The sequence below is a fragment of the Pteropus medius genome, unplaced genomic scaffold, assembly GCF_902729225.1.
Source record: "Pteropus medius unplaced genomic scaffold, Ma_sr-lr_union100, whole genome shotgun sequence".
In the NCBI taxonomy this organism is placed as follows: domain Eukaryota; kingdom Metazoa; phylum Chordata; class Mammalia; order Chiroptera; family Pteropodidae; genus Pteropus; species Pteropus medius.
In genome coordinates, this window is record NW_024354550.1 from 446,862 (window position 1) to 473,489 (window position 26,628).

Consider the following 26,628-nt stretch of genomic DNA (forward strand, 5'->3'; position numbering starts at 1 on the left):
ATTAATGGTGCCTGGAAGATTGGGTGCCTTTTCAGTTGTCATTTTATATTGATGTTGTTGAGATTAAGCGTTTCTGGTCGGATTTCAGAATTGAGATGACTAAAAAGATGATTTAAAAATGCAAACTCATTGCAAGTCCTCGCAGGCTTTGCTCCTACCTGTGTCCATCTCATCCACGTTGCTGAGGAAGTCCTCTGGAGTCGTCGGGACACTGTAGCACCCTAACCCCAGGCCACTGTCAGTGCTCTGCTCCCTCGAATGATATGGCCCTCTAGAGAGCAAAAGATGGAGAAACTTCAGTTTATAGATAAATTTCAAACTAATATACAGTCACAAAAACCCTAAACTAGTGTAGTTTTGTCATTCTGCCCAATTTTCCAGGTAATAGAGATAGACTTTGTACCTACTCTTAATTTTAAAACACACATCCCAATGTCAATGAAATTAATAAGTTGTAAGCAAATAAAATTAACCGTTAATAGTAAATTGACACTGACTTTCTTTTCATCTCAAAATAACAATTTGAGCATTATTCTACATATTGAGTATGAAATCATTTTTGTAAATTTTAAAAAACAAAAAATAATGTTGACTATTCCTTGGATGCAAACGTTAACAGGCAATAAGAAGCATAAAAACATGTGTGATAACCATACACCAATCTGTAAATAGTGGCTACCATTAGGGAGGGAAGAAAAGCAAGAAACAGATTTTAGTGGTGGTGGAAATGAATTTAAATATAATTGCAATACTTATTTTAAAAAAATAAGAGCTGTAAAACTATGGCAAATCTGGGTTTTGGGTACATAGGTAAATTTTACACTATCTTTCTCATTTTCTGTACATTTGAAATGCTTTTAAACCAACAACTTAAAACCTCCATTCTTTCATTGTTTCAGCTATTGTTTGCTTTCATCTCTCTCTTTCTTTTTAATAACCTTTATAATTGTATTTATTTGTTTGCCAGAAACCTCTGCGAGGGCAGAAAAAGCATAGGAAATAAAATATTGCCCCTTATTTTGGTTTAAAAGACTACTTCTACTCACAAAGATATTCCTGATTAAATTATCTTTTCCTTCTGCTCATATGCTTCCTTTTCAAAATATCATCTCTTTGTTTTAGTTAATTTTATTGTGAAATAATTTTAGAATCACACAGAAGATGCAAAAGGAGTCCAGAGCTCCTGTGCACCCTTCCCTTGCTTCCCCAGTGACCTCTTACATAACCATAGCACAATTATCAAAACCAGGAAACTGATCTTGTATAATACTATTAACTTAACTATAGACCTTATTCACATTTCACTGTAAACATCCTCTCTTAATTGTTATGTTCTCTGTTAGCCGCATGACATGCTTTTACCCGCCACTGGCTACATAAAACCACAAGATTCTTCCAAATAATTACTATGTAACACTGTCCCATTGAAATTACTAAAGATCACTCCCATTTTCAAATTATTGACTAGGAGTTCAGTTCTTGTCATATCATCAATTTTTTAATTTCAGATTAAAAAGAAAGGTAGATGACTTCCTCTGCCTTTATTTTTTCTGTCACCTCCTTCTACTTGCTCCCTCTGTCCTCATTCTAACTTCCAAGCTCCCCAACTTTTTCCAACATAAACAAAGATCCATTATACTCTAGACCACAAAATAAAGAAAGCAAAAATAAGTGGCCCCAAAATGTTAACTTACCCATTGAGGAAAGGGTCTGAGCTATTATTAGTGATGGATCTCATGTCTGGGGTCATGGCAGGTGGGTTGACAGCAGCCTGAACCGTGGCCAGAGTCTCAGCTTCCATGGGGAGCTGTCTACAGAGGGCAGCTTCCTGCAGAAATATGACAGTCAGAGAGAGAGAGGCAAGAGTTATTCCCTCAGTCAGAAGGATCAGAGCAAAGTATACTTACTTCACATGAAAACTTTTCACCAAATACAAAGAAAGCACTTAATGTTAATTCCTAATAAGTCAAAATCCTCAGGAAATCATTAAAGTCCTTTCTCTGAAAAAAGTCTTACTGGCATAAGTCACTTTCTCACACTCACAAAGTTAATGAGAAGCTCAGCTAATATTTTCCCTCAGGGCACTTACATGGCAACTGTCTCACCCATCCAATTGTTTAAATACCCAAGACACTCTCTCAGAGACAAGGCTATTGTTATCCCAGATGCTCAGACTAATTCTAAATCAATGAAAGCAACTGGATTCCTTTGGACTAGCAGGTATATCTGGCCTTTGTACTTACTGGCCAGTAAAGCTAAGGGATTAGATAGAGTTCAGGCTCACCATTAAATCGCATCTGGCAGTTTTATGTCAATAGCCAGAAGAGCAAAACAACCAGTTAAAAAGTTTGTTAGTCAATCTGTTTTTCTATTTAACCAATTATTTTGAATAAAATGGCTGAATAAAATGGCTGAAGACTGGGGAACCATGAAGATCCAATCCAAACCCTACTGATTATTAACTGTTTGAGAGCATCTGGATTTCATTAGCGAAAATCAGAACGCTAGCATTACTTTTTAAAGCTAGCATTATTTTGCCAAGGAGAGTCAATCCAAAGGTTATGGATTGGACTGCAATTACTTTCTCTAGGTAAAAACTCCAGAGAGTTTCTCCCATTTTGACAAATGTGACCAGACATCAAATTTCTTTCAAATTTGCTGCTGTTTCCAGAGAAGAATACTTAGGTATGTTTACATTTTCATCCTATTTATGCCTATCAGTTTCCCACTTTCCTGGCTGAAGTCATTGGTCTCACCATCCCTTAAACCCCCAAACCATGGCTACAATAGCAAATAGAATATTTAGGCCACCTAAGCTACAGTATCTTTGTTAGATCTGTTCCAGCCCTAACATGCTATGATTCGATAGAGTAACTGCTGTCTAGACAAGTCTAGTGAAGTCATCAGCTATAAAAACTTTCGGTTACTAGGGTTCATTGTACTGTCACCAGGAATTACGATAGCATGAATCTTATAAACTGTGAGAGACCTGATAGATAAGAAACTGCATTGTTAACTTACCCTGGCTAGAAAGGGCTCATGGTTCACTTATGATCATCCACACTGCAAATAATCAGAATCCTTAACTAACACAAATTTTATTCAGTTAATCCATGAAAAGCAAACAAAAAACTGGAGTTTTTTTTAAAAGTTAATTTTAGTCCATAATCCAAATCTTAGAAGTATCTTCTAAATAAATCTAGTAAAACTGAATTATTTCTAATAGTTGTTTTTACATGACAGACGGTATGCATCAGAAACCTTATTCTCCAACCAGAGCTTAGCTGAAGGCCTCTATAGAAGAACAGGACTGAACTTGGTGTGAGGAGCCTAGAGCCCAACAAGCCCTCAAGCACACTCATACACTAGAACCACAGTTTGAATTATATAATGATACCAAGTTAATGATATAATTTCTAGTTCTTTACAAACTATAAATGCAAAGATCCTTTGGGTAATAGCCTTCATTATTCAAAAAAATCAACTTTAACTATAATATACTATTATAGTTATAATAACATTATAAATAATGTTACATTATAAAATACTATTATAGTTATAATAACATTATAAATAAATGTGGGGTTTACCCCTAAACTGATGCCCTTTTAAACATACATGTTGAAGAGATGGCTGCATTTCTTCATATTTGACAAAATCTTATCACCATATATCTTAAGAATATTGGTTGAATTTGAAATTTCCAGGCGGTCTAATTTTAAACATAAGAATCATTTCTGGAATTTCATGGAATAAAAAATACATATTATATATATATAAAATATATATATGAATTATTTGTCATCTGTAATAATGCAATATGAAAATAAAATGTTTAACATATAAGAAGAAATATCAGAAACTAAATATAAAATATATAGTTCTAAACTTTCCTCTTCATTTAAATTACCCCTGGCATATTTCAAATAAATATAATACAGATTTTTAAAAGAATGGTTGCTTGTGGCTAAATATATAAAAAAATTCAACAAGACTATGTATAACAATCAAAGTGAAGGAACCTATACTATATTGAGGAAAACGTTTCACTGTGCCATCTCACGTCTGTTTCCTCTATTTCATAAATTAGAGACAACTAAAGTTCCATTCTTTAGCATCTATGTTGTTTCTCTACTTTGAAGACATGACCCTGTCATCAAAGCACAGTGTTATGTTCTGCCAGTAGTGGGCTTACAGTATCATTTTCTACCTTCAAATGACTATAACAAATGAAAGAGAATACAGAAAGGGTGTTCAATGCACCTGAAAAACAACTTTAGGCTAGTCTCAGTTAGAACGCTATTGCAGCGGGCAACACTTTCTCCAAGATTATTCTTGGCACAAGTCATGCAATATAGCAGTGAATGGGAAGATCACATCGGCCCCCCGGATGTAAACCCACCTACATGGTGGCCCTCAAAGCCCTCCATGCCAGCCCTGTGCACATCCCCTCCTTTGTCTGACATGCTCCCTTCACTCACTCCCTTCCCACTGTTCTATGTTCCAACCCCAGAAAACAAAAGCAAAAACAAAAATTAACGATCTTATGTCACACTATTTCATGGAACTGATCTACTTTGAGTGGTTTGACACTTCTTCCTGGCCAACTTTCACCTTGCAAGGATTAAATCAAAGTGTGAAATTTATCATGATGAGTCAGCAAGGCTAAGAAAACAATGTGTTTTTTCTTTTTTTCTTTTTTTTTAATAAGGAGAGATTTGTAAACCTTTTCATATAACATAAAATTAGTTTTTAACATAAAAGGAGAATGGTGAGGAATTTCATTTCACTTAATTATATTTTATAATACAATAGTTCTATATTTAAAATTTTTTTAAAGTCTAGCCTTTTTTGAATGAAAACATTCTGCCACATGACACCCATGGCTTTTGCACTGAACAGAAATGAAAGGCAAAAACTTGACTTTAGTTTGACCAAGCAGCAGCAGTCAAGCCTGCTGGAACTAAAACAGCTAAAGCAAAGATAAAAGATTGGGGCACTGGACTAAGTGAATTGACAGGAAGACGGAGACAGCTGGCCAAAGCTGGTCTAGAACATGACTAAGAGAGTTGACAGTGCAACTGCCCTAATCCTGTGCTCCATCTCCAGCTCCCTTTAGTCAAAGCAGGACAACAAATGGTAAGCTGGAGGCACATCCAATCCGCCTGGTCTGTCTCTCATCTCCTACTTCTACTCTAGGTCAACGGATCTATTCACAGATCTCTTCCCAGTGTCATCTCCATTCCCATCCATCCTGTGCTTCCAAACAAGTCTTCAGTTTCTTAAACTCCTCATCTAGGAGTCTCTCTTTGGCTCCCTCTTCATCTAGTCAGATCTCACCCACCTCAGAGGTTCCATTATCCCACCTTTGCCAGGATGCCTTCCCTGACCGTCATAACCACAGCAAGCCACTACCTTCTTCCCCTCTCAGCCCCGAACTCCTAAATAAACACATCCAGGTGGGGTCTGAAACCCTACACTTCCTAGAGCACTCCTCTTCTGGCCCCAAAGCAGTCTTCCTACTAACTTCAAGCTTTCTCTTAATGCCATCACCACCTATCCCAGTTCAAAATCATAGTCAATCAACTCCCTCAAATCCTACAGCAATTCCTTCCCTCATTTATTCCTTCATTTATTTTTTTAAAAATACTGTGGAGACTACCAAGTGCCAGATACTGTTCTCAGCAGCAGGGATACGACAATGAACAACACAGACAGACAGTGCCCTGCCTCAGGGAAGATTCTAGAGGGAGAGACAGACTATAACAAATAATGATGGACAAGGGCCAAGCCTTGTGGGTTTCATCTCCCTGATATCTTCATGCTTCAAATCTTTCCATCTCAAGTAGCAGGTGAGCATTGCTTCTCTAGACAGTTCGACTGATCTGCCTACCTCCAGTCCAACCACCAGGCGCAAGGCTGCATCCAAGTCTCTGCAGAGGTCTTTACAAAGAGTGACCAGAGGAGGAAAATCAGGAATGGGAGAAATCTGAGTGAAATGTCCTGTGAAGAAGCAGGGGACTATTTAACCAGAAGAGAGACTTGAGGGGCACGCCTTGGCTCTCAAGCTATTAACAGACTATCACACAGAAGAAGAAAATTCCCTTCTGCCCCAGATTTGAGTCCAATATGATGAAAGGCTTTCTAGTTAATAATCTGTTCAGGGGTGGAACTGTCTCTTCTCAGTTCTCTGGGGTATGGGCCACTGGAACTCTCAAGCAGTTGTTAAAGATTAAACGCTAATAGACATGTCCAGTGCTTGGCACAAGAAAAACAAAGTGTCCTTGGAATCAGAAAGATTGGAGTTCAAACCCCAGCTCAGCCTCTCTCTAGCACTAACACCTTTGACTAAATTCTTCACCGTTCTTGATAGTTTGTTCATGTGACTCATTTCACTGGGCTGTTATAAAGATTTAAAAGCCTATCTTTGAAGAACCTGGCACAGTGAGGCAGTCAATAAAATGAACTACTGATGATGGTAAATGTTTTAGGAGGCAGGGATATTAGCTAATACTTGCACATCACTTAATACGTGTAAAGCATGGCTCTAAGCATTTTAACATGCTATTTCATTTCATCCTCACAACAGCCCAATTGTTTCCATTTTACAGATGAGGAAACTGAGGCATTGAAAAGTTAAGCAACTTTCCCAAGATCTGGCTCCAGAGTCTGTTCTCGTAGCCACCACACAGACAGTGTGGCAGAGAAAGAAAAGCCAAGGACTGAGGTTGGCAGAACACAAATTTTTGGCCCTTTCACCTACTGGCTATGGTACTTTGCCAAGTTATTTCATTTCTCTGGGCCTGTTTTCCCAGCTCTGAAATGGAAATACCAAATCCTCCTTCAGATAGTTTAGAAGACTTAATGGAACAATTGGTTTAACTCTCCTGAACACAGTAAACTGTCCTGAATTGGGAAAGAGATTGAAGTGCATGTATTCTACGATCCTTTTCCATGTATATGGGTGGAGCTAGTGTCCTTGGAATTCACACACATCAAGCAAAGTTATAAGTTCAGAAGGATGTGGAAGCGGCCCTTGGTAACTCTATCCCTCCCCTCCTCCACAACTTTATTTTTTCTCTAGATCCAAGCTGAAGGTGCAGAGTGCTACAAAACAAGGGCTCGAGAATCTCTTTCGTAGTTTGTGGTAGAGCTTGTGGTCATCCATCTAGCTCCTTGAAATGAGTAATTACATGTGAGCTAAAAAACACCCTCTCCCAGCAGCTGGGGGAGAGGGTGGCATGTAAAATAGCTAGAGGGGTGAGGGATGTGAAAACGCTGATTTATAAGTTGAAGGTGTCCCTGGAAGCAAACCTCAAAGCCCCTTTCCTTCCAGCTCCCAATTGGCCTGCAGCTTGCCTGTGGAATAAATCAACAGAAGAGGTGAGAAAGTAAACAGCAGTTGAAAGCATCCTGTAACCCTGTCAGTCCTTGGCTGAGGGAGCGCCTCTGCCAGCCAGCTCCTGCCCTCACTGGAATGTACTTCAAAGAGAAACGAATGACAATAACCTCTTCTGAGGGTGCCCTGCTTGACATAAGTGTGTGTTGCCTGGGATTCTACAAAAATGGAAGACTGAATTGTTTTAATTATAAAGGGTGGGGTGAGTAGGAAAAAAATTAAAAAATAAGTAAAATAAAGACAATATTTTGAAATCTTAACATTAAAATAGTTATTCTGGTGCAGAGAAGCTGCTCTCACTGCCAAAACCCTGAGAGACTTCGGAGGCAGAATGCTAAATTATTTACCTTCTTTATAGGAAAAAAAAAAAATCCCAATGTAAATCTCTTTTTAACTCTGTGCCAAAGGATTCTAGAAATTCACTGTCACATTTCCTGGAGTCTGCCTTTTTGAAATGCTTCATCACACATGCTCAGTTGCCAGACTGTCCTTATGAAAGAATAGTCAGAACGCTAACATTTTGGGGAAGACTTCTGTTGAGTCTGTAATTATTATCCATGGCATATTTGTCGATCTTTTAGTTCAGGATGTATACAACAATCTGTTATTCTATAATGTCTGTTATCCCTTAGAATCACATTAAGGAAAACATTTACAATTTAGATATTATATTATAGTCATAGCACTCTCTTCACTTAAAAAAAAAAAATAGCCGAATGGATTTTTAAATAGAATATTTCTTCATACCTTACTGATCTTATCAAGATCAGAAATAAGAAGCTCCTTTTCCTTTCTGCAAACTTGGTGAACCTCCATTTAAATAAAATGTGTTCAATTTAGAATATTTTCAAAAGGGTCCTTATAAAAGATTTGAACTGATATTATTCCTCAACAGCATGAGAACATCAGGACATCTTAGAACATAGATTATTTCTGGGACTTGTAGGCAAATAGAATACTTAATAGAAGCTAGAATGAATGTTGTATGAGGGAAAGGACAAAGTCTGTCTGTTCACTGCTCTCATTTAGTATCTAGAGCATCTGTTGAACAACGAATGAATGAACTTAAATAGCCAAGCAGCTCCAGAGGGACTTATATTAGTTGGGCGACATGTCGCAGTCAACCCTGAAACCTAATTCTATGAAATACTTTTCTAAAAGTTGAACTATAGGCCCTGTTCTGGAGAAAAAAATTTACAAAATAGCCACCATTTATGCTTCATAATCTGCTTGACATGACACTTTTAATCTAAGTAGCTATTCTTCACATGACAAAAAACAGATCTCAGAACCTTCCTCCAGCCCAGAGCTGTTCACAGCCGAGTGTGTCCTATCCAGGGCCCTTGGTCAGGAATGGCTATGAGAGGCCGGCCAGCTGGCCAGCAGGACCCGGCAGTGGCTTTCGAGTCCAACAGAAATCTGTGAGACCTGCCAAAAAAATTCCACACCCTCCTAGCCAAACCCTCTGTCCTCGTCCCTGTTGCCTGGCAACCAGAGGCCAGGCTTAGTCAGCATTTTTCTTTGACAAGCTGCATTCTCCTGTCCACTGAGCCTCTATTAAGGAGAGGCTGGGGTTAAAAACAGTGCTGAATTTCCTTGGGAACAATGGGTTCTCAACAACGCAGGCCCTGAAAAGGAACATGGGGGAGTGAAGGCTTCTTCATTTAAGAGACCTCCAGGCCAGGGAGGGGGCGCTCAGAGGAAGTCTCCAAGGTTAAAATCTTGGAGGCAGAGGGCCCCCAGCTTCAAACAAATAACACACATGAAAATAAATACTCTCAGATAAAACTTGTTTTCATATCAAGGAATCGTTCTTTCAGATGGGTAAACAGGGACTGAGAAGCCTGTTTCTTAATTTCTTAGCAGTTATGAAATTTTCCATTTCATTGGGTAAAGTCACAAATACGCCCTTTATAATACTGAGCAAATGCTCTGTTGAATTTTAAGCTGTAACAGCAGAATATTCTATAGTCACTGTAGGCATGTGCAGCTCTTGGTATTTCAAAATTTATGTCTAGCCCTATTGTAGAAAGGATTCCTGGCAGCTTAGGATAGATACAACCAAAGTCACAGGACAACTTCCATAATATAGAACAAATAAATGACTCCCCAATATATTAAGAAGAGATAATATCAGTAGTATGATATGCTACTAATTTTGCTTTAAAAAACAAAGTACACACACAAATACATACAAACACTGGGAAGAAATCACCATCTTCATAGATGCTCTACCTAGCTAAGAGTATAAGTGATTATTATGTTCCTCCGTGCTTTTTGAGTACTTTAAATAGTTTCTAGAATGAACGTGTTTTGTCTTTATTATTTTTATTTACATACAGTTCTGAGTTTTGACAAATATATACAGTTGTGAAACAGCCACCAAAAACAAGCTACAGAACTCTGCCATTACCTCCCAAAATTCCCTACCACTGTCCCCTTGGTAGTCAGACTCTCCTCCCTCACCTCCAACCCTGGCAACCACTCATCTCTTCTCTGTCCTTATAGTTTCACCTTTTCTAGAATGTCATATAAATGGACTCATACAGCTTTTTGGGGTCTAGCTACCTTCACTTAGCAAAATGCTTTCTTTTACCTCAGTCAGAAAAAAAAAAACTAAATTATATTTTAAAAAGTTAAAAACTGTTATTTTTCTACTTAAAAAAAAACACCACAAACCAAATTCTATAATTTCTTTTTTTAAAATACGAAGATACCAGGAAGTACAACTTCAACCGTGATTGCTTTCTTTTCTAGGGTTGCCATTTCTCTGATGAACCTGAAGCTACATGGCAGCCTTTTGGGAAATTTAGCAAAAATAAAACTCTCATTATCACTGACAATAGAGAAGGTCTCTCACAAAAGTTCACTCTTTCCACAATGTCTGTGACAGATGCCTGCTGAAAGTCGGGTAAATTCTACTTTCCTAATAAGGCAAGGTACTGCAGACCTGGCTGGGATCCCCCTTGCACTCATGGCACCCTTCCCCGTAGAGCACCTGCCACATTCCAAGATAATTCATCAATTATTAGATACAAGTAATTCAACTCTGTTGCTACAGCAGCCAATGCTAAACTGTAAAGACTATTTTTAATGAAACTTTCCTGCTTCAGAAGATTCCTAATCTGTGGAAATACCAAACCTCACTGGCCCTTGGATCCTAATTCTGTAGCTGTTCAAAAACTTGGACTGAAGAGCCACTGAAAAAAATAAATAAATAAGAAAGCATCTTATGCTCAATTTCATAGAACTCTGTGCTCTGGTGTGTCTGGTCTCTGCTCCAGTAATGAAAGTCAAAGATGACAGCCACCTGGACTCCTTGAAGTAGGGAATGCTTTGAATTCACTTGCCTAGTCAACAATTTGGATTAGATTTAATCATTTTGTCTCGTCTGCTAAAATATAAGTTATCTAAGGGCAGCCATGTCCCATTTATGTTTTTATTGTTTTCCACTTCATATATATGTTAGCTGTACAAATGAATGAAGAGATAAAGAAAGAAACTAAGATTTTTTTCATCATGAAATAACGGAGGTTGACTTTAGATTGGTAATCCTCAAATCCATTTTGCTAATAACCTGACATGATTTCAGTGACAATGAGTTAACATTTGAGCCTGTGGCATTATGAGGTATACTTCAGACTGTGCAACAAGGACTAAGGAGCAGTTTTCTCCATGGTGCAACATCATCAGACTATACACCTAGAGGATTAGTGGGATGGAAGAAGGAAGAAGTTAAAAGGAAGGAGGAGGAGGAAAAATGAAACAATATTTATGTAGCTTTCACATTTATCATATATTTAATAATGATAAAAATATAGAGTAGTGATGATTTCCCAAGAATTAGGAATAAATTCATCTATTTATTGAATTTATCAACCTCCCTTCCTACTACAGAGCTAGAGATAGGGAAGGATCTTTATTCCAGAAATTTTCCCTTGACAGAGTTGCAGGTAGGTTGAGGCCTGCCTGTAGGGCAAAGACCCTGTGAAGCCAGGCTATACAACTAAGGCCCTCCTGCAAGCAAGAGGGGATCACTGCCCAGGGAGCTAAGGGCATTTAGGCAGCTGTTGACTACCAAGGACATGGGGGTGGACAGAATGAGTACCCTAAAGTGCACAGGTAACCTTCAGACCTCATTAGGGCCACCAATTTCCTCCATCCCAGCATTTCTACCAGATGCTAGAAGGTTGCTAACAGGTCAGCCAAATAACACTTTTACTGCCAATCATTTCCCTGCCTCTGCCCTGACTTAAGTGCAAATAGTGAGGCAAAAAATCACACACACACACACACACACACACACACAAAAGAGGTAGAAAAACCACCAATATGATAGAGATAATCCACACCTGAACAATTAGGCATCTTGGCAAATGCCCCGAAAATTATCATAGAACACTCCAACACCATTTACTGTATGGCCTTAAATAAATCTTTGACACTGAGGAACAGGCTGTTTCTGTACGATGAACAAAATCTTTCACACTTAAAAAGTCCCCTTAGACCTTTTATCCTATATCCCATAATAAAAATAACAAAACATCAATCCAACCATTCCATCTCCTTATCCTCCTCCTAACTACACACATGCGTGCGTGCACACACACACACCCACACACACACATGCATGTCAAAGCTGAACTATGTGAGCCTCTGTGAATGAATTTGGACAGCTTTTCTCCCCCACTGTCCTACACAGTGGAATTACACACCATGAGGCAGCAAAATGCACCAAATTCCACAGCCTCTAGGGATCAGCACTTAAGGAACTTGGTTGGCATTTCTGTAATATAAACCATCAATACTATATTCTAGTTCAAAGGCACCTATGATTAGAATAGAGGAAACAATTTGGGGCAGTTTTACCCACCCCTTTTCAGAAATACTTTCTGTGGGAAAGAAAGAGGTGGGGCAAGAGAAAGAGAAACACAGAAAGAGGTGGAAACTGAGAAACAAGCCATTCTCTACAGAACGGTCATGGCTCTGTGTAAAGAAAAAAACTCTTTAAAGTTCATTTAAATATAAAACTAAGAGAAAACTTAAAATGCTACTATAATACTGTTTAATTTATTCTATATTATCAAATAGAAAGTTATTCCAGATGAAATTATTATTCAAAGACAGAAAATAATAATTTAATTATTTCCTACTGAGAAACATGATACTGCTTATCTAAAAACAGTATAAATAACTGTTACCCTGAAATAACCATGAAAGTTCAGACATAAATCCTCAGAATAAAAGGCACAACTGTAGTTCTATTGTAAAGTTGTATTCCCCAGATTTAGAAGATAGTTCAACTGAACAAAGCACAATTTATGTTCACTTCCCTCATTTTCAAAGGCTATGTCTAAAGAATTATTTTAATTCACCATGTTTTTTAAGCCTGTATCTTAGAATTTATTTGATGAAAAATACTTTATTCCTTTATAGAAGCCAATGCATATATTTTTTCAAGTATCAGATGTAATTTAAAGAAAAAAATAGTGTTCACCCAAATATCCCCTAAGCCCCTGTAAGAAAGCTCTCTGGAACAGTTAAAACTACTTATTTCCTTAAAAACTAGTGAAAGGAAGCTACCCAAGCATCTTGCTTCATTTGAATCATAAAGCAAAGTCTGAAGAACTAGAACAATAAATTGAAGTTTTCCTCCCCAAAATGTAGCCAGCAAAATTTATGAGACTTGAAAACGTGTGCTACCATTAGTTTAGCAACTTGGAAGAAAGAATTCCCTCTTGCATGGAACAAGTCACTGAAGCAGGGAGAAAACTGTGGGTTGCTTCAAGGATTCTCTTTATTCCATTTTTGAGGTATAGCACTGAGCCTTTCTCACAAAGGATACACAACATTCTGTTGACTGACTGTTTGAACGAATAAATGAATGAATGCAGTATGGCACAAAAGTGCCTGATCAATGCCCAGGCAGTTTCACAAACCATTCTATCAGAATCTATATGCAAACTATCTGCATTTCTCATCCTCCCTCAATTTTCCCTCTTTTTATGCTCCATAGCGATCAAAGATGGTTCCCTGTCATTTTTTCCATAGAACATCTTCTCTGCTAGCTGCTCTAATTGGTGATGGGGGTGGTGGGGCGGGGGGACTGCACAAGCTCTCTGATGTTTTGACCAAGAGAATATGGCAGAAGTTACTCTGTGACATTTCCCTGAGACACTGGCAGCTTCCATTCCCTGTCTCTTGAAACATCCTCTAGGGAGACCCACGCTGCTATGTAATATGTTCTACTACTCTGAGAGTGCCATGCTAGAGGTGCCATATGCAGGTGCTCCAGGTTTAGTTCTAGCTAAGTCCACTCTTCCAGGAACCTTCACCATGGTGCCACACACTTGAGTAAAGTCACTTTGGACCCTCTAGTCCAGCCTACCCACCAGCTGAACACCACTAAGTGACCTAAGCCAACGCCATGCAGAGCAGAAGAACAATCCAGCTGAGCCCTGCCTAAATTCCTGACCCACAAAACTGCGTGGTATAATAAAATGGTTACTGTTTTAAGCCACTAAATTTTGCGATAATCCGTTACACAGCAATAGAAAATTGGAACATACTCTTTCTCTCCTTCAATAGACTGGCAATGGAAGCCAAAGGCAGCCATGCTAATATAGCTAGTCCTTGTATTCATAAGGGCGGCTCTGAAGACAGTGCAGCCAAACATTGGGAGACGTCTGGAGCGGAGTTTTAGACCTCTGATGTTTCTAGAGAAAGAGTTACCCTGATGGCTAGTGGCTACCTACCTACTAGCTTTGGCACCACAGCCATGAACCCCCACTGGGCATCACGAGAGGCCATACCTGCCTCATGAGCTCCTCTTGGCGCATTCGAATCCTCTCTCTCTCCATCTGGATCCGCTGAAGCCGAAGTTTCTGCTGCTGCTGCTGTTGAGTAGTCAGCGCATTAGGCAGACTCATCAGCCCTGCCGGTGGGTTCTGAGGAGGGTGGTTCTGTTGGCTCAGGGTGCTGGGTGCCATTTGCTGCTGGTGTTGGTGATTCATTACTACAGGAGGGAAGAACATCAAGGCAATTAATGACAAGGGCCTACAACACCTTATCAAAAAGAGACCATCAGAATGTGTTGTGCTGTGGAGTATAGATTCCTGAGATTTCTTCCAAAGTACTTCCCTGTTAATCATTACTGTTCAAGTAATTATTACCTTAATTCAATTCAGGGAGACTCAGACAGTGGCCTCACTGCTGACTCATCAGTCTCAGCTTTTGTGCTGGTAAGAATCTTATTTCACATCTTCCCTGTGTCTACAGTTACATTTGAAGCATTTCATAGAATACGGTGGCCAAAAATGGATTCTACAAAGTTTCCAACAACATATGAGATAATTTCACCAGGACACTTGGGTGTGTGTGCTCTTGTTCAGACAACCTGTATGTTTATGGGAAAGCTAAGGAAGCATGTGATCATTGATATGTGGTGGGTGTACAATAACATCTAGGATAAATGAGTAAATTGACAAGCAACATGTAAAACACAGCACCTAGATCGGGTACTTACACACAAGCAGGATCCGCTAATGATTTGTTAAAAAAGAATCCCCCAAAGAAGCATGAGCTAATAAGCTCAGGAACAAATAACGGACGGAGAATAAATGATCCAGTTTTTGCAAAGAGAAAATTAGTGAGGAAGAAATTGCATAAAAATGTTAACCATCTGTGATTAGATAAAGGCATTAAAAGTGTTTAATGCTTTTTAAAGATTTTCCATTTATCTGCATTTACCAACATTTTAAATTTTAGCATGTAATACTTCATTTTAGAAAAGAATTAAAAAAATCTAAAAAATTCTATAATTGTATCCTCACAAAAAAAATGCATTTTAAAAAGTGCTAGTTTTACTCAAAACAGTTTATCAGTCAAATTTGCTTAACTTCTGCCTATGCAATATCCTGTAATAATGAAAATCACACTTTTCAGTCTATTTGTTCCTAAGTCAAGGCCTAAGGCAACAACTTATAATTTTATATATTCACTTCATTTCTGAGAAAAAAACTCTTAAACTTCACTATATTGGACACTACTATTTTTAAAAGATAAAATTATTGGCATATTTTACTTAAAATCCAAATATTTCTGATCTTTAGTTTGCTATGAATATTATGTGGAAACATGTTTTATAATTAAATTTCCTTAAATAAATTTTAAAGTAGCCTAATCAACTATGTAATAATTGTATGTGTAGACCACATACATACACACACACACACACACACACACACACGCACGCACGCACGCACGCATGCACGAAAGACAGTACCAGCAATGAAGATTTTCTATAAAAGAAATGGTTTCTTTAAGGAACAATTAATCCCATGGCAGAAACTTCCTCCAGCTCAGGGTAGAGGAAGGTAAAAACAAAATAAAAAATTTTTTTAATTATTTATACATTCACTCAGATCTTTATTGCATTCTCACTATGTACCAGGGTTTGTAGTTGGATAAATAGCTCCTGCCCTCACATGAACTAACAGGCTGCTGGAAGAAATGCATGAAGAAATGTGGCTGTGGAACACTAGAATGCTAGGCTTTGTAAAGGACCTTGGAGATTATCTGGTCCATCCCTTCATTTTATGGAAGAGAGACTGAAACCCAGAGAGGTGAAGAAACATGCTCTGCTTAGTGGCAGGTGGAACCAGGGGCAAAGTTGAGGCCTCTTGAAACCCCCATCCACCTGGGCTTTCAACTGTCCTTGGCTGACCTCTGCCTCACTTTAGACTGAAGAAAAGGAACAACTGAGAGCAACTCTCTAAATATAGTTTGTTTTTGATAACAAGGAAGTACCACTGAGACAGCAGGTCATCAAAACCAGGCCCTGGGCCCAAAGGTTGTCCAAATTACAAACAGGAAGGGTTCAAGGAGGGTTTGAATAGATTGACAACTCTGTTCAACAACAAGCTACTGAAGGGGAAGGTAAGAATATTTGGAGTATTCTGCCTAAACAGTTAAGTTTCCATTCCTGAATTAAACCCACCACAAAGAATTCTCACCACCTGCCACTAATCCTGGCACAGAGGGAGGCTCAGTAAATGATATGATGGAATGAATGAAACCACCTGGGCATTTCTTGTGGTCTTAGCTTGAGAACATAAAAAAAGAAGTCATGACTGATGCCAAAATAACTGAAATGAGTATTTCATTCTATAGCTTGTTAAAAGATAATCACAATCTCTATCTAAAGGACTGAATAGTAGTACACACATTGTATCACAGCGGGAGAAAAAAAGAGCTCTTTTTTTTTTTTTTTTTTAGGTGAGGCAACCCTTGGTTGACCTCACAGATTGCAAGGACCTTGTCAGCTTACAATCTCTTATTTTTTTATTTTTTATGCCTACAGTACTTGGTCTTCCTAGATGGTCTCCCATCCAAGTACTAACCAGGCTTGAGCCTGCTAAAAAGTACTCTTAAATACAGATTCAAGTAAGACAAAGTCCAGATATCCAGAGGTGTTTAATCCATTAGACCTCTTTCGGGCCAAGGGGAGGTAGCTTTGGATGGAAGACTGGGACTGATTACTTCCAAGGACAGTCATTTCTGAGCCTTCTGAAAAATTATGCCCATATTTTTCTTATATAACTACTATAGACAAAAGATGTCCAATGGTTTCTATAAGAGAAATGTGTAAATTGAATATTTCCAATACGAGAAATTCCCTAGGTCAAGGAAAAAAAAAAGGTTTGGAAGCTTAGTTTCTGTTGTAGTTGTTGGCAGATTAGAGGTTATTAACTCTACATTAATTTTTATAACACAGATATTTTGACAATTTTTAAAAACTGACTTGGGTCTGGTAATTTATTGATATGACAGATAACTTGGAGCCGGACTATCTTCAGTGATTTGAGAAGACTGCTCTGTCAGTGTATAAAATCCTGAACCGGGTTTACTCACAGGGGACTCTTGTTACTCAACTCCACATAGCAACCAGATACTGCTCAGCAGATTTTATTGATGTCTGCATCCTCATCTGGGGGATTTAAGACTTGGAGAAGAGCTCTTCCAAAACCACGCCCTTGTTAGTCTTCAAAACACCAGCCCTTACAGAGACATCCACAGGGAGGAATGGTGATGTTGCTTTCTTCCGCTTAATTTAGATTTGACAATTCAGACTAAACACCTCCAGCCATTAACTGCAGAGGCTGAAAAAGAGTGGAACTTAGACAATGGCTTTGTTTTCAAGGTAAGGCACACACAAAAACAAAGAAGTTTGTCCAAGAATATTCACTGCGGTAGAGTCTATAATAGCAAAAGACTAAAAACAATGTCCACCTATGGGAGATTGTGATCCATTCACTCCGAAGGATTCTATGTTAACTATTGCACAGAATGAGGGAGCTCTGTAAGTACTAATATGGAACAACCTCTAAGAAATATTGTTCAGTGGGGGAAAATTCAAGGGACAGAACTGTATGTATGAGCATACTACTACCTAGTTAGAACGAGAGGGGCTGGCATAGTATACATATAGGACAAATCTCTCTAGAAGGATACACAACAAACAAGTAACAGTGGTGCCTTTGGAGAGGAAACTGGGAGTCAGGGATGGGAGGATATCTTCCTTTTCCTCTTCTGTACTGTTTGAAGTTCTCCTATGTACATTTATTACTAATGTAAAACATAAAACAAAATATAAACTAAAAAACATAAAACAAAACATGGTCATGTAAGCATCAAACTCAATATCTCCTTGGTGGAGTAAAAGGAGGTAGCCTCAAAATCACTTGAAAAATAACACATAAGGCTTAGAATATAATCAAGATCATCAAAGCTGAGAGCCCACCTGGTGCACCTCCTCTTCGTGTAGATGAAGAAACAAACCACTCCTCAGAGTGAATTTGGTCAAGGTCATAAAATAGTCAGGGGTCTAGAAACCAAGTGTCCTGACTCGATCTAAGTGCTCATGATTCAACCTGCCACTCTGTTCCACGCAGTCATTTCATTTTGAACTATTACTGAACCTTCTCTGAGACTGGAGCTCATGAACCTTACTGATGGTTGAAGTTCTTTAAAACCACTGCTTTTGTTAGCCACTCAGTCAATGCGGGCAGAGGAAGCCCAAGACAGAGATAAATAGAAAGGAGGTCCACAGGAGGGCATGGGAAAGCAAAACATCCAAATTTGCAATGAACAAAATACTGCTTGGGATGATATTCCAGAACATTTTATAGAGAGAACAATAGCTTAGTTTAAAAAAAAAAAAAAAGTAGAGTATACCAAATGCAGTATCTGAGGCCAAACCCTAATGGGCAGACTGCCATTAAATGCCTCAAAAAGGCTAAAGACCTCGTCAGTTCAAGGTTTTTTCCAGTCCCCACAGAAAAGAATAACCCAAACAGAAGATTTCTCCTCTGAAGCAGGAATGCATCAAATTTAAAGAGAGACATCTTTTTTTCTTTCTTCCAAGAAAGTCAGTTTAAATTCAAATCTACATTTATCTTCTTCATTGTTTTCATCTCCTTTTCCTTTTTCTTTTTTCCTCCAATAGTTGGCTTTCTGTTCTACGCTTGGAAATCAATATAACCAAATTCTGCAGATATGTGACCAGAAACATTTCATTGCTTTTATTCAACAGAAAAGAAAACACACCCCCAAAAAGAAACTCCACAGCATCTGAGATATGAACACCCTTTTGATTCAACGACTGTATCCCTGGTGAAGTAAACAGTTAACATGAGAGTGAGGTGCGGCAGGATGGGGGGTGACTATATTGGACATGACCTCTTGATCATGCTGCCTGGGACAATGTACCCTCTGACCTGTTCCAGCAAATACACTTGGTCACTTCATCTAAAAACCTCAAGAGTAGGCTCAAGACCAGGAAGGTCCCTGGACTCGGTTCTAATCCCGCATTTCATTTGCTACATAAGAAGCAAACATGGAAAAGGTAAAGACTTCACTCCTGAACTTTTTGCCTTTTGTAGCACCAGGGAACAGAGAGAAACAGCTCATAGACAAAATGCTTTGGCAGCTTCCCCAAGCCAGGAGCTGCAGACTATGAGGGAAGCCAGTGAATCAGCGGTTGCCCAGCACGCCTCCTGGAATGTTTGACAAATATCTTTTTCGCATTGGACAGGTTCAGCAGCTTGCTTTCCTGTGTGCTTATCGCACACATGCGCATGCGCAAGCACGCACAGACTCAAGAAAACAAAACCAAAAAGTTAAGCTCGACTACAAAACCCAACACTGGCCTACATGGGGCTGGCTCTGAGTAGGTTATGGAAAGGACGACCAGTGTGCCAATGGCTAGAAACTACACCTAGAGAGACAAAAGTTATTATCTTCAAGTCCTTCTCCCTAATTCACATTTGCGTCTGGGGAGGGCAAAGAGGAACACTTATAACTAGTTGTATACTTATTCTCAGCCTCCTTTCTCTTTTTGACAACAAACTTCTCAGCTGAAATATCTATACACCTGGCAGTCTGAATTAAATTTTTAAAAATATGTGGTTTTGTCAACATGTTAGAGGCACAATTCCGTTCAAGCGAGTGAGTGAGTGAGGCCTCCCCAAGCACCAAATGACTTTTTCCACTCATAACACCCATTCCCCAACTGCACTTCTATCAGTAATGGAGAGAGTTTCACATGTTGTTGACTACAGTTCATTAGTTTAATAAAAATATAATATTCATCATGAGTCCACTCATATAATAACAAATAATTGAATAAATGGTGGGAGAAGAGATAAATCTCCTGTATAGAATTCCAAATAACTTAATTTAGATACATTGTCCTCAAGGAGTGGGAATCACCTACCACTCCTTAAGTGTGTATTGTGCATGGTGACCTCCTCTCAAAGAGTACAGTATTGAATGGGTGGGGGACAGTAATTTTACAGGGGAGAAATCTTGTATATCAGCCAGATGATCAGGTCAACATCAAAAGTAATAAGTCATGGTGACAGCATGATCCTTGATAAGATATGAAAATGACATTTTACTTCTGTGGTCATCCTTCTAAAAAACCATCATCCCAGTCTAATCAGAGAAAAACATCCAACCAGTTCCAACAGAGGGGAATCCTATAAAAATCCTAAGCTGTACTCCTCTAAACTATCAAGGTCATCAAGTCTAAGAAACTGTCACAACAAAGAACAACTTAAGGAGATATGACAAGTAAAGGTAATGGGATATTCTGTAGGAGACAAACAGAAAAAGACGTTAGGTAAAAACAAAGGAAATCTAAATAATGTAGGGATTTTAGATAAAAATAATATATCAGGAAATGTCATTAGATAAGTAGGTAGGTAGATAGATAGATAGATAGATAGATGAGAGAGAGAGAGAGAGACAAGAGAATATTATTCAAACAGAAAAGGAATGAAATCTTGTCATTTGTAGCAACATGGATGGATCCTGAGAGCATTATGCTAAGTGAAATAAGTTACACAAAGATAAATACCATATGATTTTGCTTATATGTGGTATCTTAAACAAACAAACACACAAAAAAACCCCACAAGCTGATAGATACAGAGAACAGATTGATTGGTGGTTGCCAAAGGTTGGGGATGGGGGAGGGGAAGGAGGTCAAAAGGTACAAACTTCCAGTTATAATAAATAAGCCATGGAGATGTACAGCATGGTGACTATAATTAATAATACTGTACTGTATATTCGAAAGTTGCTAAGAGGGTACATCTTAAAAGTTCTCATCACAGGAAAAAAACTTTTGCAGCTATCTGTGGTGATAGATGTTAACTAGACTTGTGGTGATCATTTCACAATATATACACATATTAAATCATTATGTTGTACATCTAAAACTAATTAGTTACATGTCAATTATACCTTGATAAAAAAGTAAATTAAATTGAAATAATAACGTATCAATATTGGTTCATTAATTACAATAAATGTAGCATACTAATGTAAGATGTTCATAATATGGGAAAGTGGTTGAGAAGATAGATGGAAACTCTATTCGATTTTTCTGTAAATCTAAAACAGTTCTTAAAAAATGTATGTGTGTGTGTGGTAACCATGTCTTTAATAAATATCAGGTACTGTACTGGGCACTGTCTCTTCAATACTCATTATTAATTAGGTTTATAAGGTATTAAAAAAAAGTATAAATTTTTATAGAGTATATAAAAATGGCTAAATATCCAAAATAAAACATGGTCTATGGTGGTCTATGGGAGTAAATAGATATTAAACTAAAATTAAAATTAATAATAGTAGCAGCTTCCAGGAGTGTTCCATGGTCAAATAAGACTGGGAAATGTTCAAACAAAGTTTAAAGAGCTTATTTTACTGCAGGGTTTCTCAGAGGCTTTAATATACTAACAAGACACTGAAACTTTCCAAGAGGGAGATATAAAATGCAGCACTTTTCAAACTTGAAAGACTAGTGTTGTTCTGAGAAGGACTACCAGGAAATGCTGGTCCACTGGAACTTAGCAGATGTCTTAGCAGTATTGAATTATGAATTGAATTGAAAATGAATTAATATTTATTAAGCTTGTACTATGTGCTAAACTTTAAAGTTATCTAAGCAGCTGCTTAGGATGTGGAGCCAGAGAAGGGAACATGGCAGCCTCTGGGTGCTGAACTAAGTGATTTTATGGACTTAGAATTATGACCGTTGTTCAAGGAAAAAAGTTAACAGAAAAACAAAGCAAAACAAAATGCAGGGAAAACAAGCACTATATAAGGCTGACAGAATATCTGCTGAAATCCTCCATAAGCAAATGTTGATTTAATTGGAAAATTTTAAGGATGATTTAACCTGTATGTATCAGTTTTCACAGGTGGTGAGCAGAACTTGGCTAAATTATTCAAAATATATTCAAAATAAGCTTTTAGATTAGTTGTTTGTTTGTTTGTTTTCATTTGCTTCTATGATAAAACAACATTAACTTCCAAATAATCCTTCTAACATCATCATCCCTTGAGAGTGAGAAGGGGAAGAGGCTGACATATTGTTCTGAAAACCTGATTGAAATTTCTTCAAAATAGGTGAATATGCAATATTCAAATACACACCTTGGGTAATCAAATACACTTGATTTGGGATCTGGGAGACTTCCTCTTTCAAGATGGAAGGTGTTTAATTCAATTTGATGTCTGGGCTAGTGAGTTTATATAACTTGCATCAGGAACTCCATGAGAGGGGAGTATAAGAGCTCCTGAATCTTGGGCTGTTAGAACTGAAAGCTTCACTTGATCTTAGCCAGAAGGCTGAGAAGCAATGAGAACTAAAAGTTTAATGATCACTTCATTCTCTTTCCCACTCCACAAATGCTGAGACTGAGGTCTGTCACAGAGGACTGAGGGAATAGCACTTTCAGGGTTAAATCTGGAAGAGTCCCAGGAAAATGGGTTGATTGGTCACGGCTAGGCCTATGACCATCCATTGCCCCAGAGCTAGCTCATGGCAGCAGAACTCAAGTTTCCTGTTTCCACCCTAACGTGTCCCTGACAAAGAAACCTAGAGCCAGTATGAAATAACCATTGGATATACAGAATAACAGTCACGCTGTCCAGATTAACTCTCAGTGTGTCCTCCATAGATTACAACTAGCCAAGTTGTCTTTTTGTACTCACATGACTTGGATCAGAGAGGGAATATTACTCCTCCACTTACTCTGTAACTTTAATGTCGAACACTATTTACGACATCGCATTGCATCACTGGTAAGCATGCACTTGGTTAAGTCTGAAAGTCAGGAAATCTTTCCTATTGGACTCCTGATTGAGCCATACACACTGAGAAGAAGCTTTTTTAAGAAACTCAACTCTTCTCTTCCTGTGATTTGCACCAACTCATCTTCCTGAAGGCTGGATTTGTGCTCTTCATAAACAAGACCTGGGAAGAAACCAAGTCTCCCCCTGCCCCTCGGAACCAACCCTGATGATATGGACCTTCCTTATAAATATAGAACAAAAAGAATCTAGTGCATTTCAAAGCTGACTTGCACATAGTAGGCGCTAAATATATTCTACCTGAACTAAGCTTCAGACAGGGTTTACAGGTCAGAAATTGGTAGTAAAAATCAGTTTCATTTATAAGATGATCACCATAGACATTCCAGAACAAAATGGAAATCCCTCCCCCTCCCCAAACACATAGATACAATTCTTTTTCTCTTGAGGAATGTACTTTTAACCAGTACTCCCAAAATGTATAAGTGAACATTTAACGAATACTAACTACATTTTTGTTGGTGCTTTCAATTTACTTCCAGAGCATATTCCCTGCTCAGCACCAATTTCATTTTGCTGTTTTATCATCAGTAGTTTACAAATCCACTTTCCTCACCACATTCACTATAGGAGGGGTCGTGTATTTACCCTACTTTGTACCATCACCAGAGAAGTTCAGGCTGAAAGAGGCCTTAGTTCATTTAGGCCCAGGTGCTCAAACTCTTCTTTAGGAGTAGGATCTTTCTCCAGAGCCCGGGATATAGCATGACACAGAGGCAACCCTCACACACAAGGACTCTTTCAAAGCCTGCCTAGGGCCTGCATTAGTGTCAGTAGGCAAGTGAGCACTTAAATGGCAGTCCCTTTGATCGTCTTCTCTAAATTCTCTTGGTCTTGCTTTCACTCTATTTCCCCTATAGGCAATTCTCAACTTTTACATCAAAATACTAAATAATTTTTTTAATGTGTTGAACAGACACAGCTTTTGGAGACTGGATACTAACTAAACTTTGCTTCTGCTAACAGTCTCCTGAAACCCTGGCATAGGACCTTGGGACATAATTTAAAACCAACGATGTAGGCCAATTCGCTCATTTTAAGATGAAGAAACTTGGAAGGTTAAATGACTCAGCACAAATCAGTGGCATAAACTGACAAAACCAGGAAGCCCAGGGGATATTCTAAAATGCTCTGGCTGGTGTCAGCTGCCCCAATCACCAATCACTGCCCTATCTTGCCCACCCTCAGTAATCAAAAATATTTACTGAGTTAAATTTGGTGACGAGGATAAGAAGTGTTTCCTTTTCCCTATTTCATAAAAAAGTCTAAAGCAGACTAATTTAATTAACTTATTTACATAAAGTAATGACATCAACAGGAATCACGTGTTATGATGGCCGCCCTACTTGAGCGATCTGGTTTAACAGAACAAGGTATAGAGCGTTCTTCTTCAGTGCTTTAAAAAAAAGAAACAGACAAAAATCAGATAACTTTGAAAGTTACATTTCATAATTCAGAAAGGTTTAAACAAGAAGAGGTGCTGCCTTCAGGCAATACTGGACCACAGCAGCTTTTAGAAAGTAATGATATTCAATTGAAAGAAGCCAAAACATACAGGTGTAAATTGTTTCTGACATATGTGCGGACCCAGCCACACCAAGCTTCAAAAATACTTCAGCGTCAGGAGTGTCTGGGTGCAGCTGTGGGTCTTTTCTCCTCTGTTTATGGGCCATACGTGGCTTAACTCATGTGAACTGGCCAATGTCAGGTGTCACGCAGCCCTGTCTGATGCGAAACACATGTCTACAGAGGTAGAAAGAAAAACCCAACCACAGAGTCCAGCCTTGACTCAGTCACGATACAATGAAGGGAAAAAAGAGCTGCAGACACGTCTCTCTCCTTTCTTGTGTCTCTCTCAGCTCCTGCCAACAATGAGCCTCTTGTTTCTCTTATTTCCCAGAAATAGTATTAGTCGTCCAACAAGGTCAGCAAAAAAAAAAAAAAAAAAACTTTTCACTTCAGGGAGCATTTGGTTCCAAAAATCTGTAAAGTATTAAACCAAGAAATTATACTATCCCAACTTCACACTGAGCCCTTTATTCCAATTCTGAGTAAGAATTGCTATAAAGAAATTTCTCATCCACTCAGTTGATAAGGCCCAGAGCTCTGGGATGCATGTGCTTTCAGCCCACTTTCCCAGCCTCACAGTTTTGAGCCTTAAAACCGCTTCCAGTTGCCCCAAAACTTGACAGGTGGACCTTAGGTTTTCCAGATGCCCCCAGCTCTTCTGGTTTAGACTTATAAGCTACATTTACTTCACAGGAAACTCTGTATTTTTAGGACCAGGAAATGATTTTCCTACCTGCTATGCTGTCTACCCATCTGAACAGCAATCTAGCTGACACACCAGTGTGCAAGTATCCAGGCAACTCTGCTCTCATGGAAGTAAAGATAGAAACGCCTGTAACATGAGTTTTTATATTTTCCCAGCAAATTCATTACCTAAAATGCATATTTTATTGGCGTTTAAAGGATTTAGACATCATTATTATAATATATCCAAAAAAGGCTAGAAAAAAATCACATCTTTCTGGCAGGTTGATGTCATCTGGATCCTTTTGCTATAAAGAAATCACATTTCTTCCACCTAAAGCAGCACCAAATGTGCTACTCAGATTCCATCCGATTTCTGGGATGTCTGAAGATTTATCAGAAGTAGCCTGTGGCAGGAAGCACATCAACGAAGCTAGTGAATTCAGGCAAATAATGACCTAACTTGGGAAAAAGAGGAAATTGGGTCCTTCACTGTGCTGCTTCACAAAGTTATCTTTGTGTCTTTGAATTTAATTCCATGGCCTGGCAATAGCAGCAAAATCCAAACTGTTTTATTATCTCTAGACAATAGGTGTACTTCACTCCAGCAGGAAGTGGAAACTCTGATTCATGCATTTATTTTCATTAGTCAGAAGAGAGTTCACTGTGGCTTTTTATTGGTTAGCTTTCCTGAATGGTTTAGAACTACTCCAGGTGCAAAGTATGGCAACCCAAGCTAAATATCAGAAAATGAATCTATAGCTGTTTTTCACAAGAAGTAGAGAAAAATTTTCCTGTGTGGGCCACTAGTTTTTAATCTGTTTTCTTTTCATAACATGTCATTTTAGTAAACATCTTTATTAAGGAGTTCATATAGCAGACACTCCAAGAGATAGTCAGAGGTCTTGAATGATTTATGAAAGAGAACATGCAATTAGTAATCAAACATGAAAAAATTATCAGCTTCACAAGAAGTCAAAGAAATGCAAATGAAAGAGCCATTTTTCAACCATCGAATTAGCAAAGATAATAATGTGATGTGAGTGGTTTGTACCAGGCCAGGACTACTCAGAAAAAGGGGAAAAAAAAAAATACGAAACAAGGAAATCTAGTAAAATTATATGTCAAATTTTAGGAATTTGTACATATACAGATATTGAGAACTGTATCCTTAGGTCTAATAGGATTTCTAGTGACCCTCAAAGGTTAATTATCTTTGAAATGAAAAAGTATCAAAATACTATTAGTAG

General features: G+C 38.3%; 1 protein-coding gene across 2 annotated transcripts in view; it reads right to left on the reverse strand.

The window, feature by feature from the left end:
• WWTR1 (WW domain containing transcription regulator 1) overlaps positions 1-26,628 on the reverse strand; it is a 116,286-nt gene that overhangs the window by 7,183 nt on the left and 82,475 nt on the right. For both annotated transcript variants that reach the window (XM_039855051.1, XM_039855052.1), the window contains exons 4-6: positions 14,212-14,414; positions 1,695-1,828; positions 159-271 (exon numbers count right to left, since the gene is read on the reverse strand). In XM_039855051.1, the coding sequence (XP_039710985.1) occupies positions 159-271; positions 1,695-1,828; positions 14,212-14,414 (450 nt within the window). The remainder of the gene's footprint in view (positions 1-158; positions 272-1,694; positions 1,829-14,211; positions 14,415-26,628) is intronic.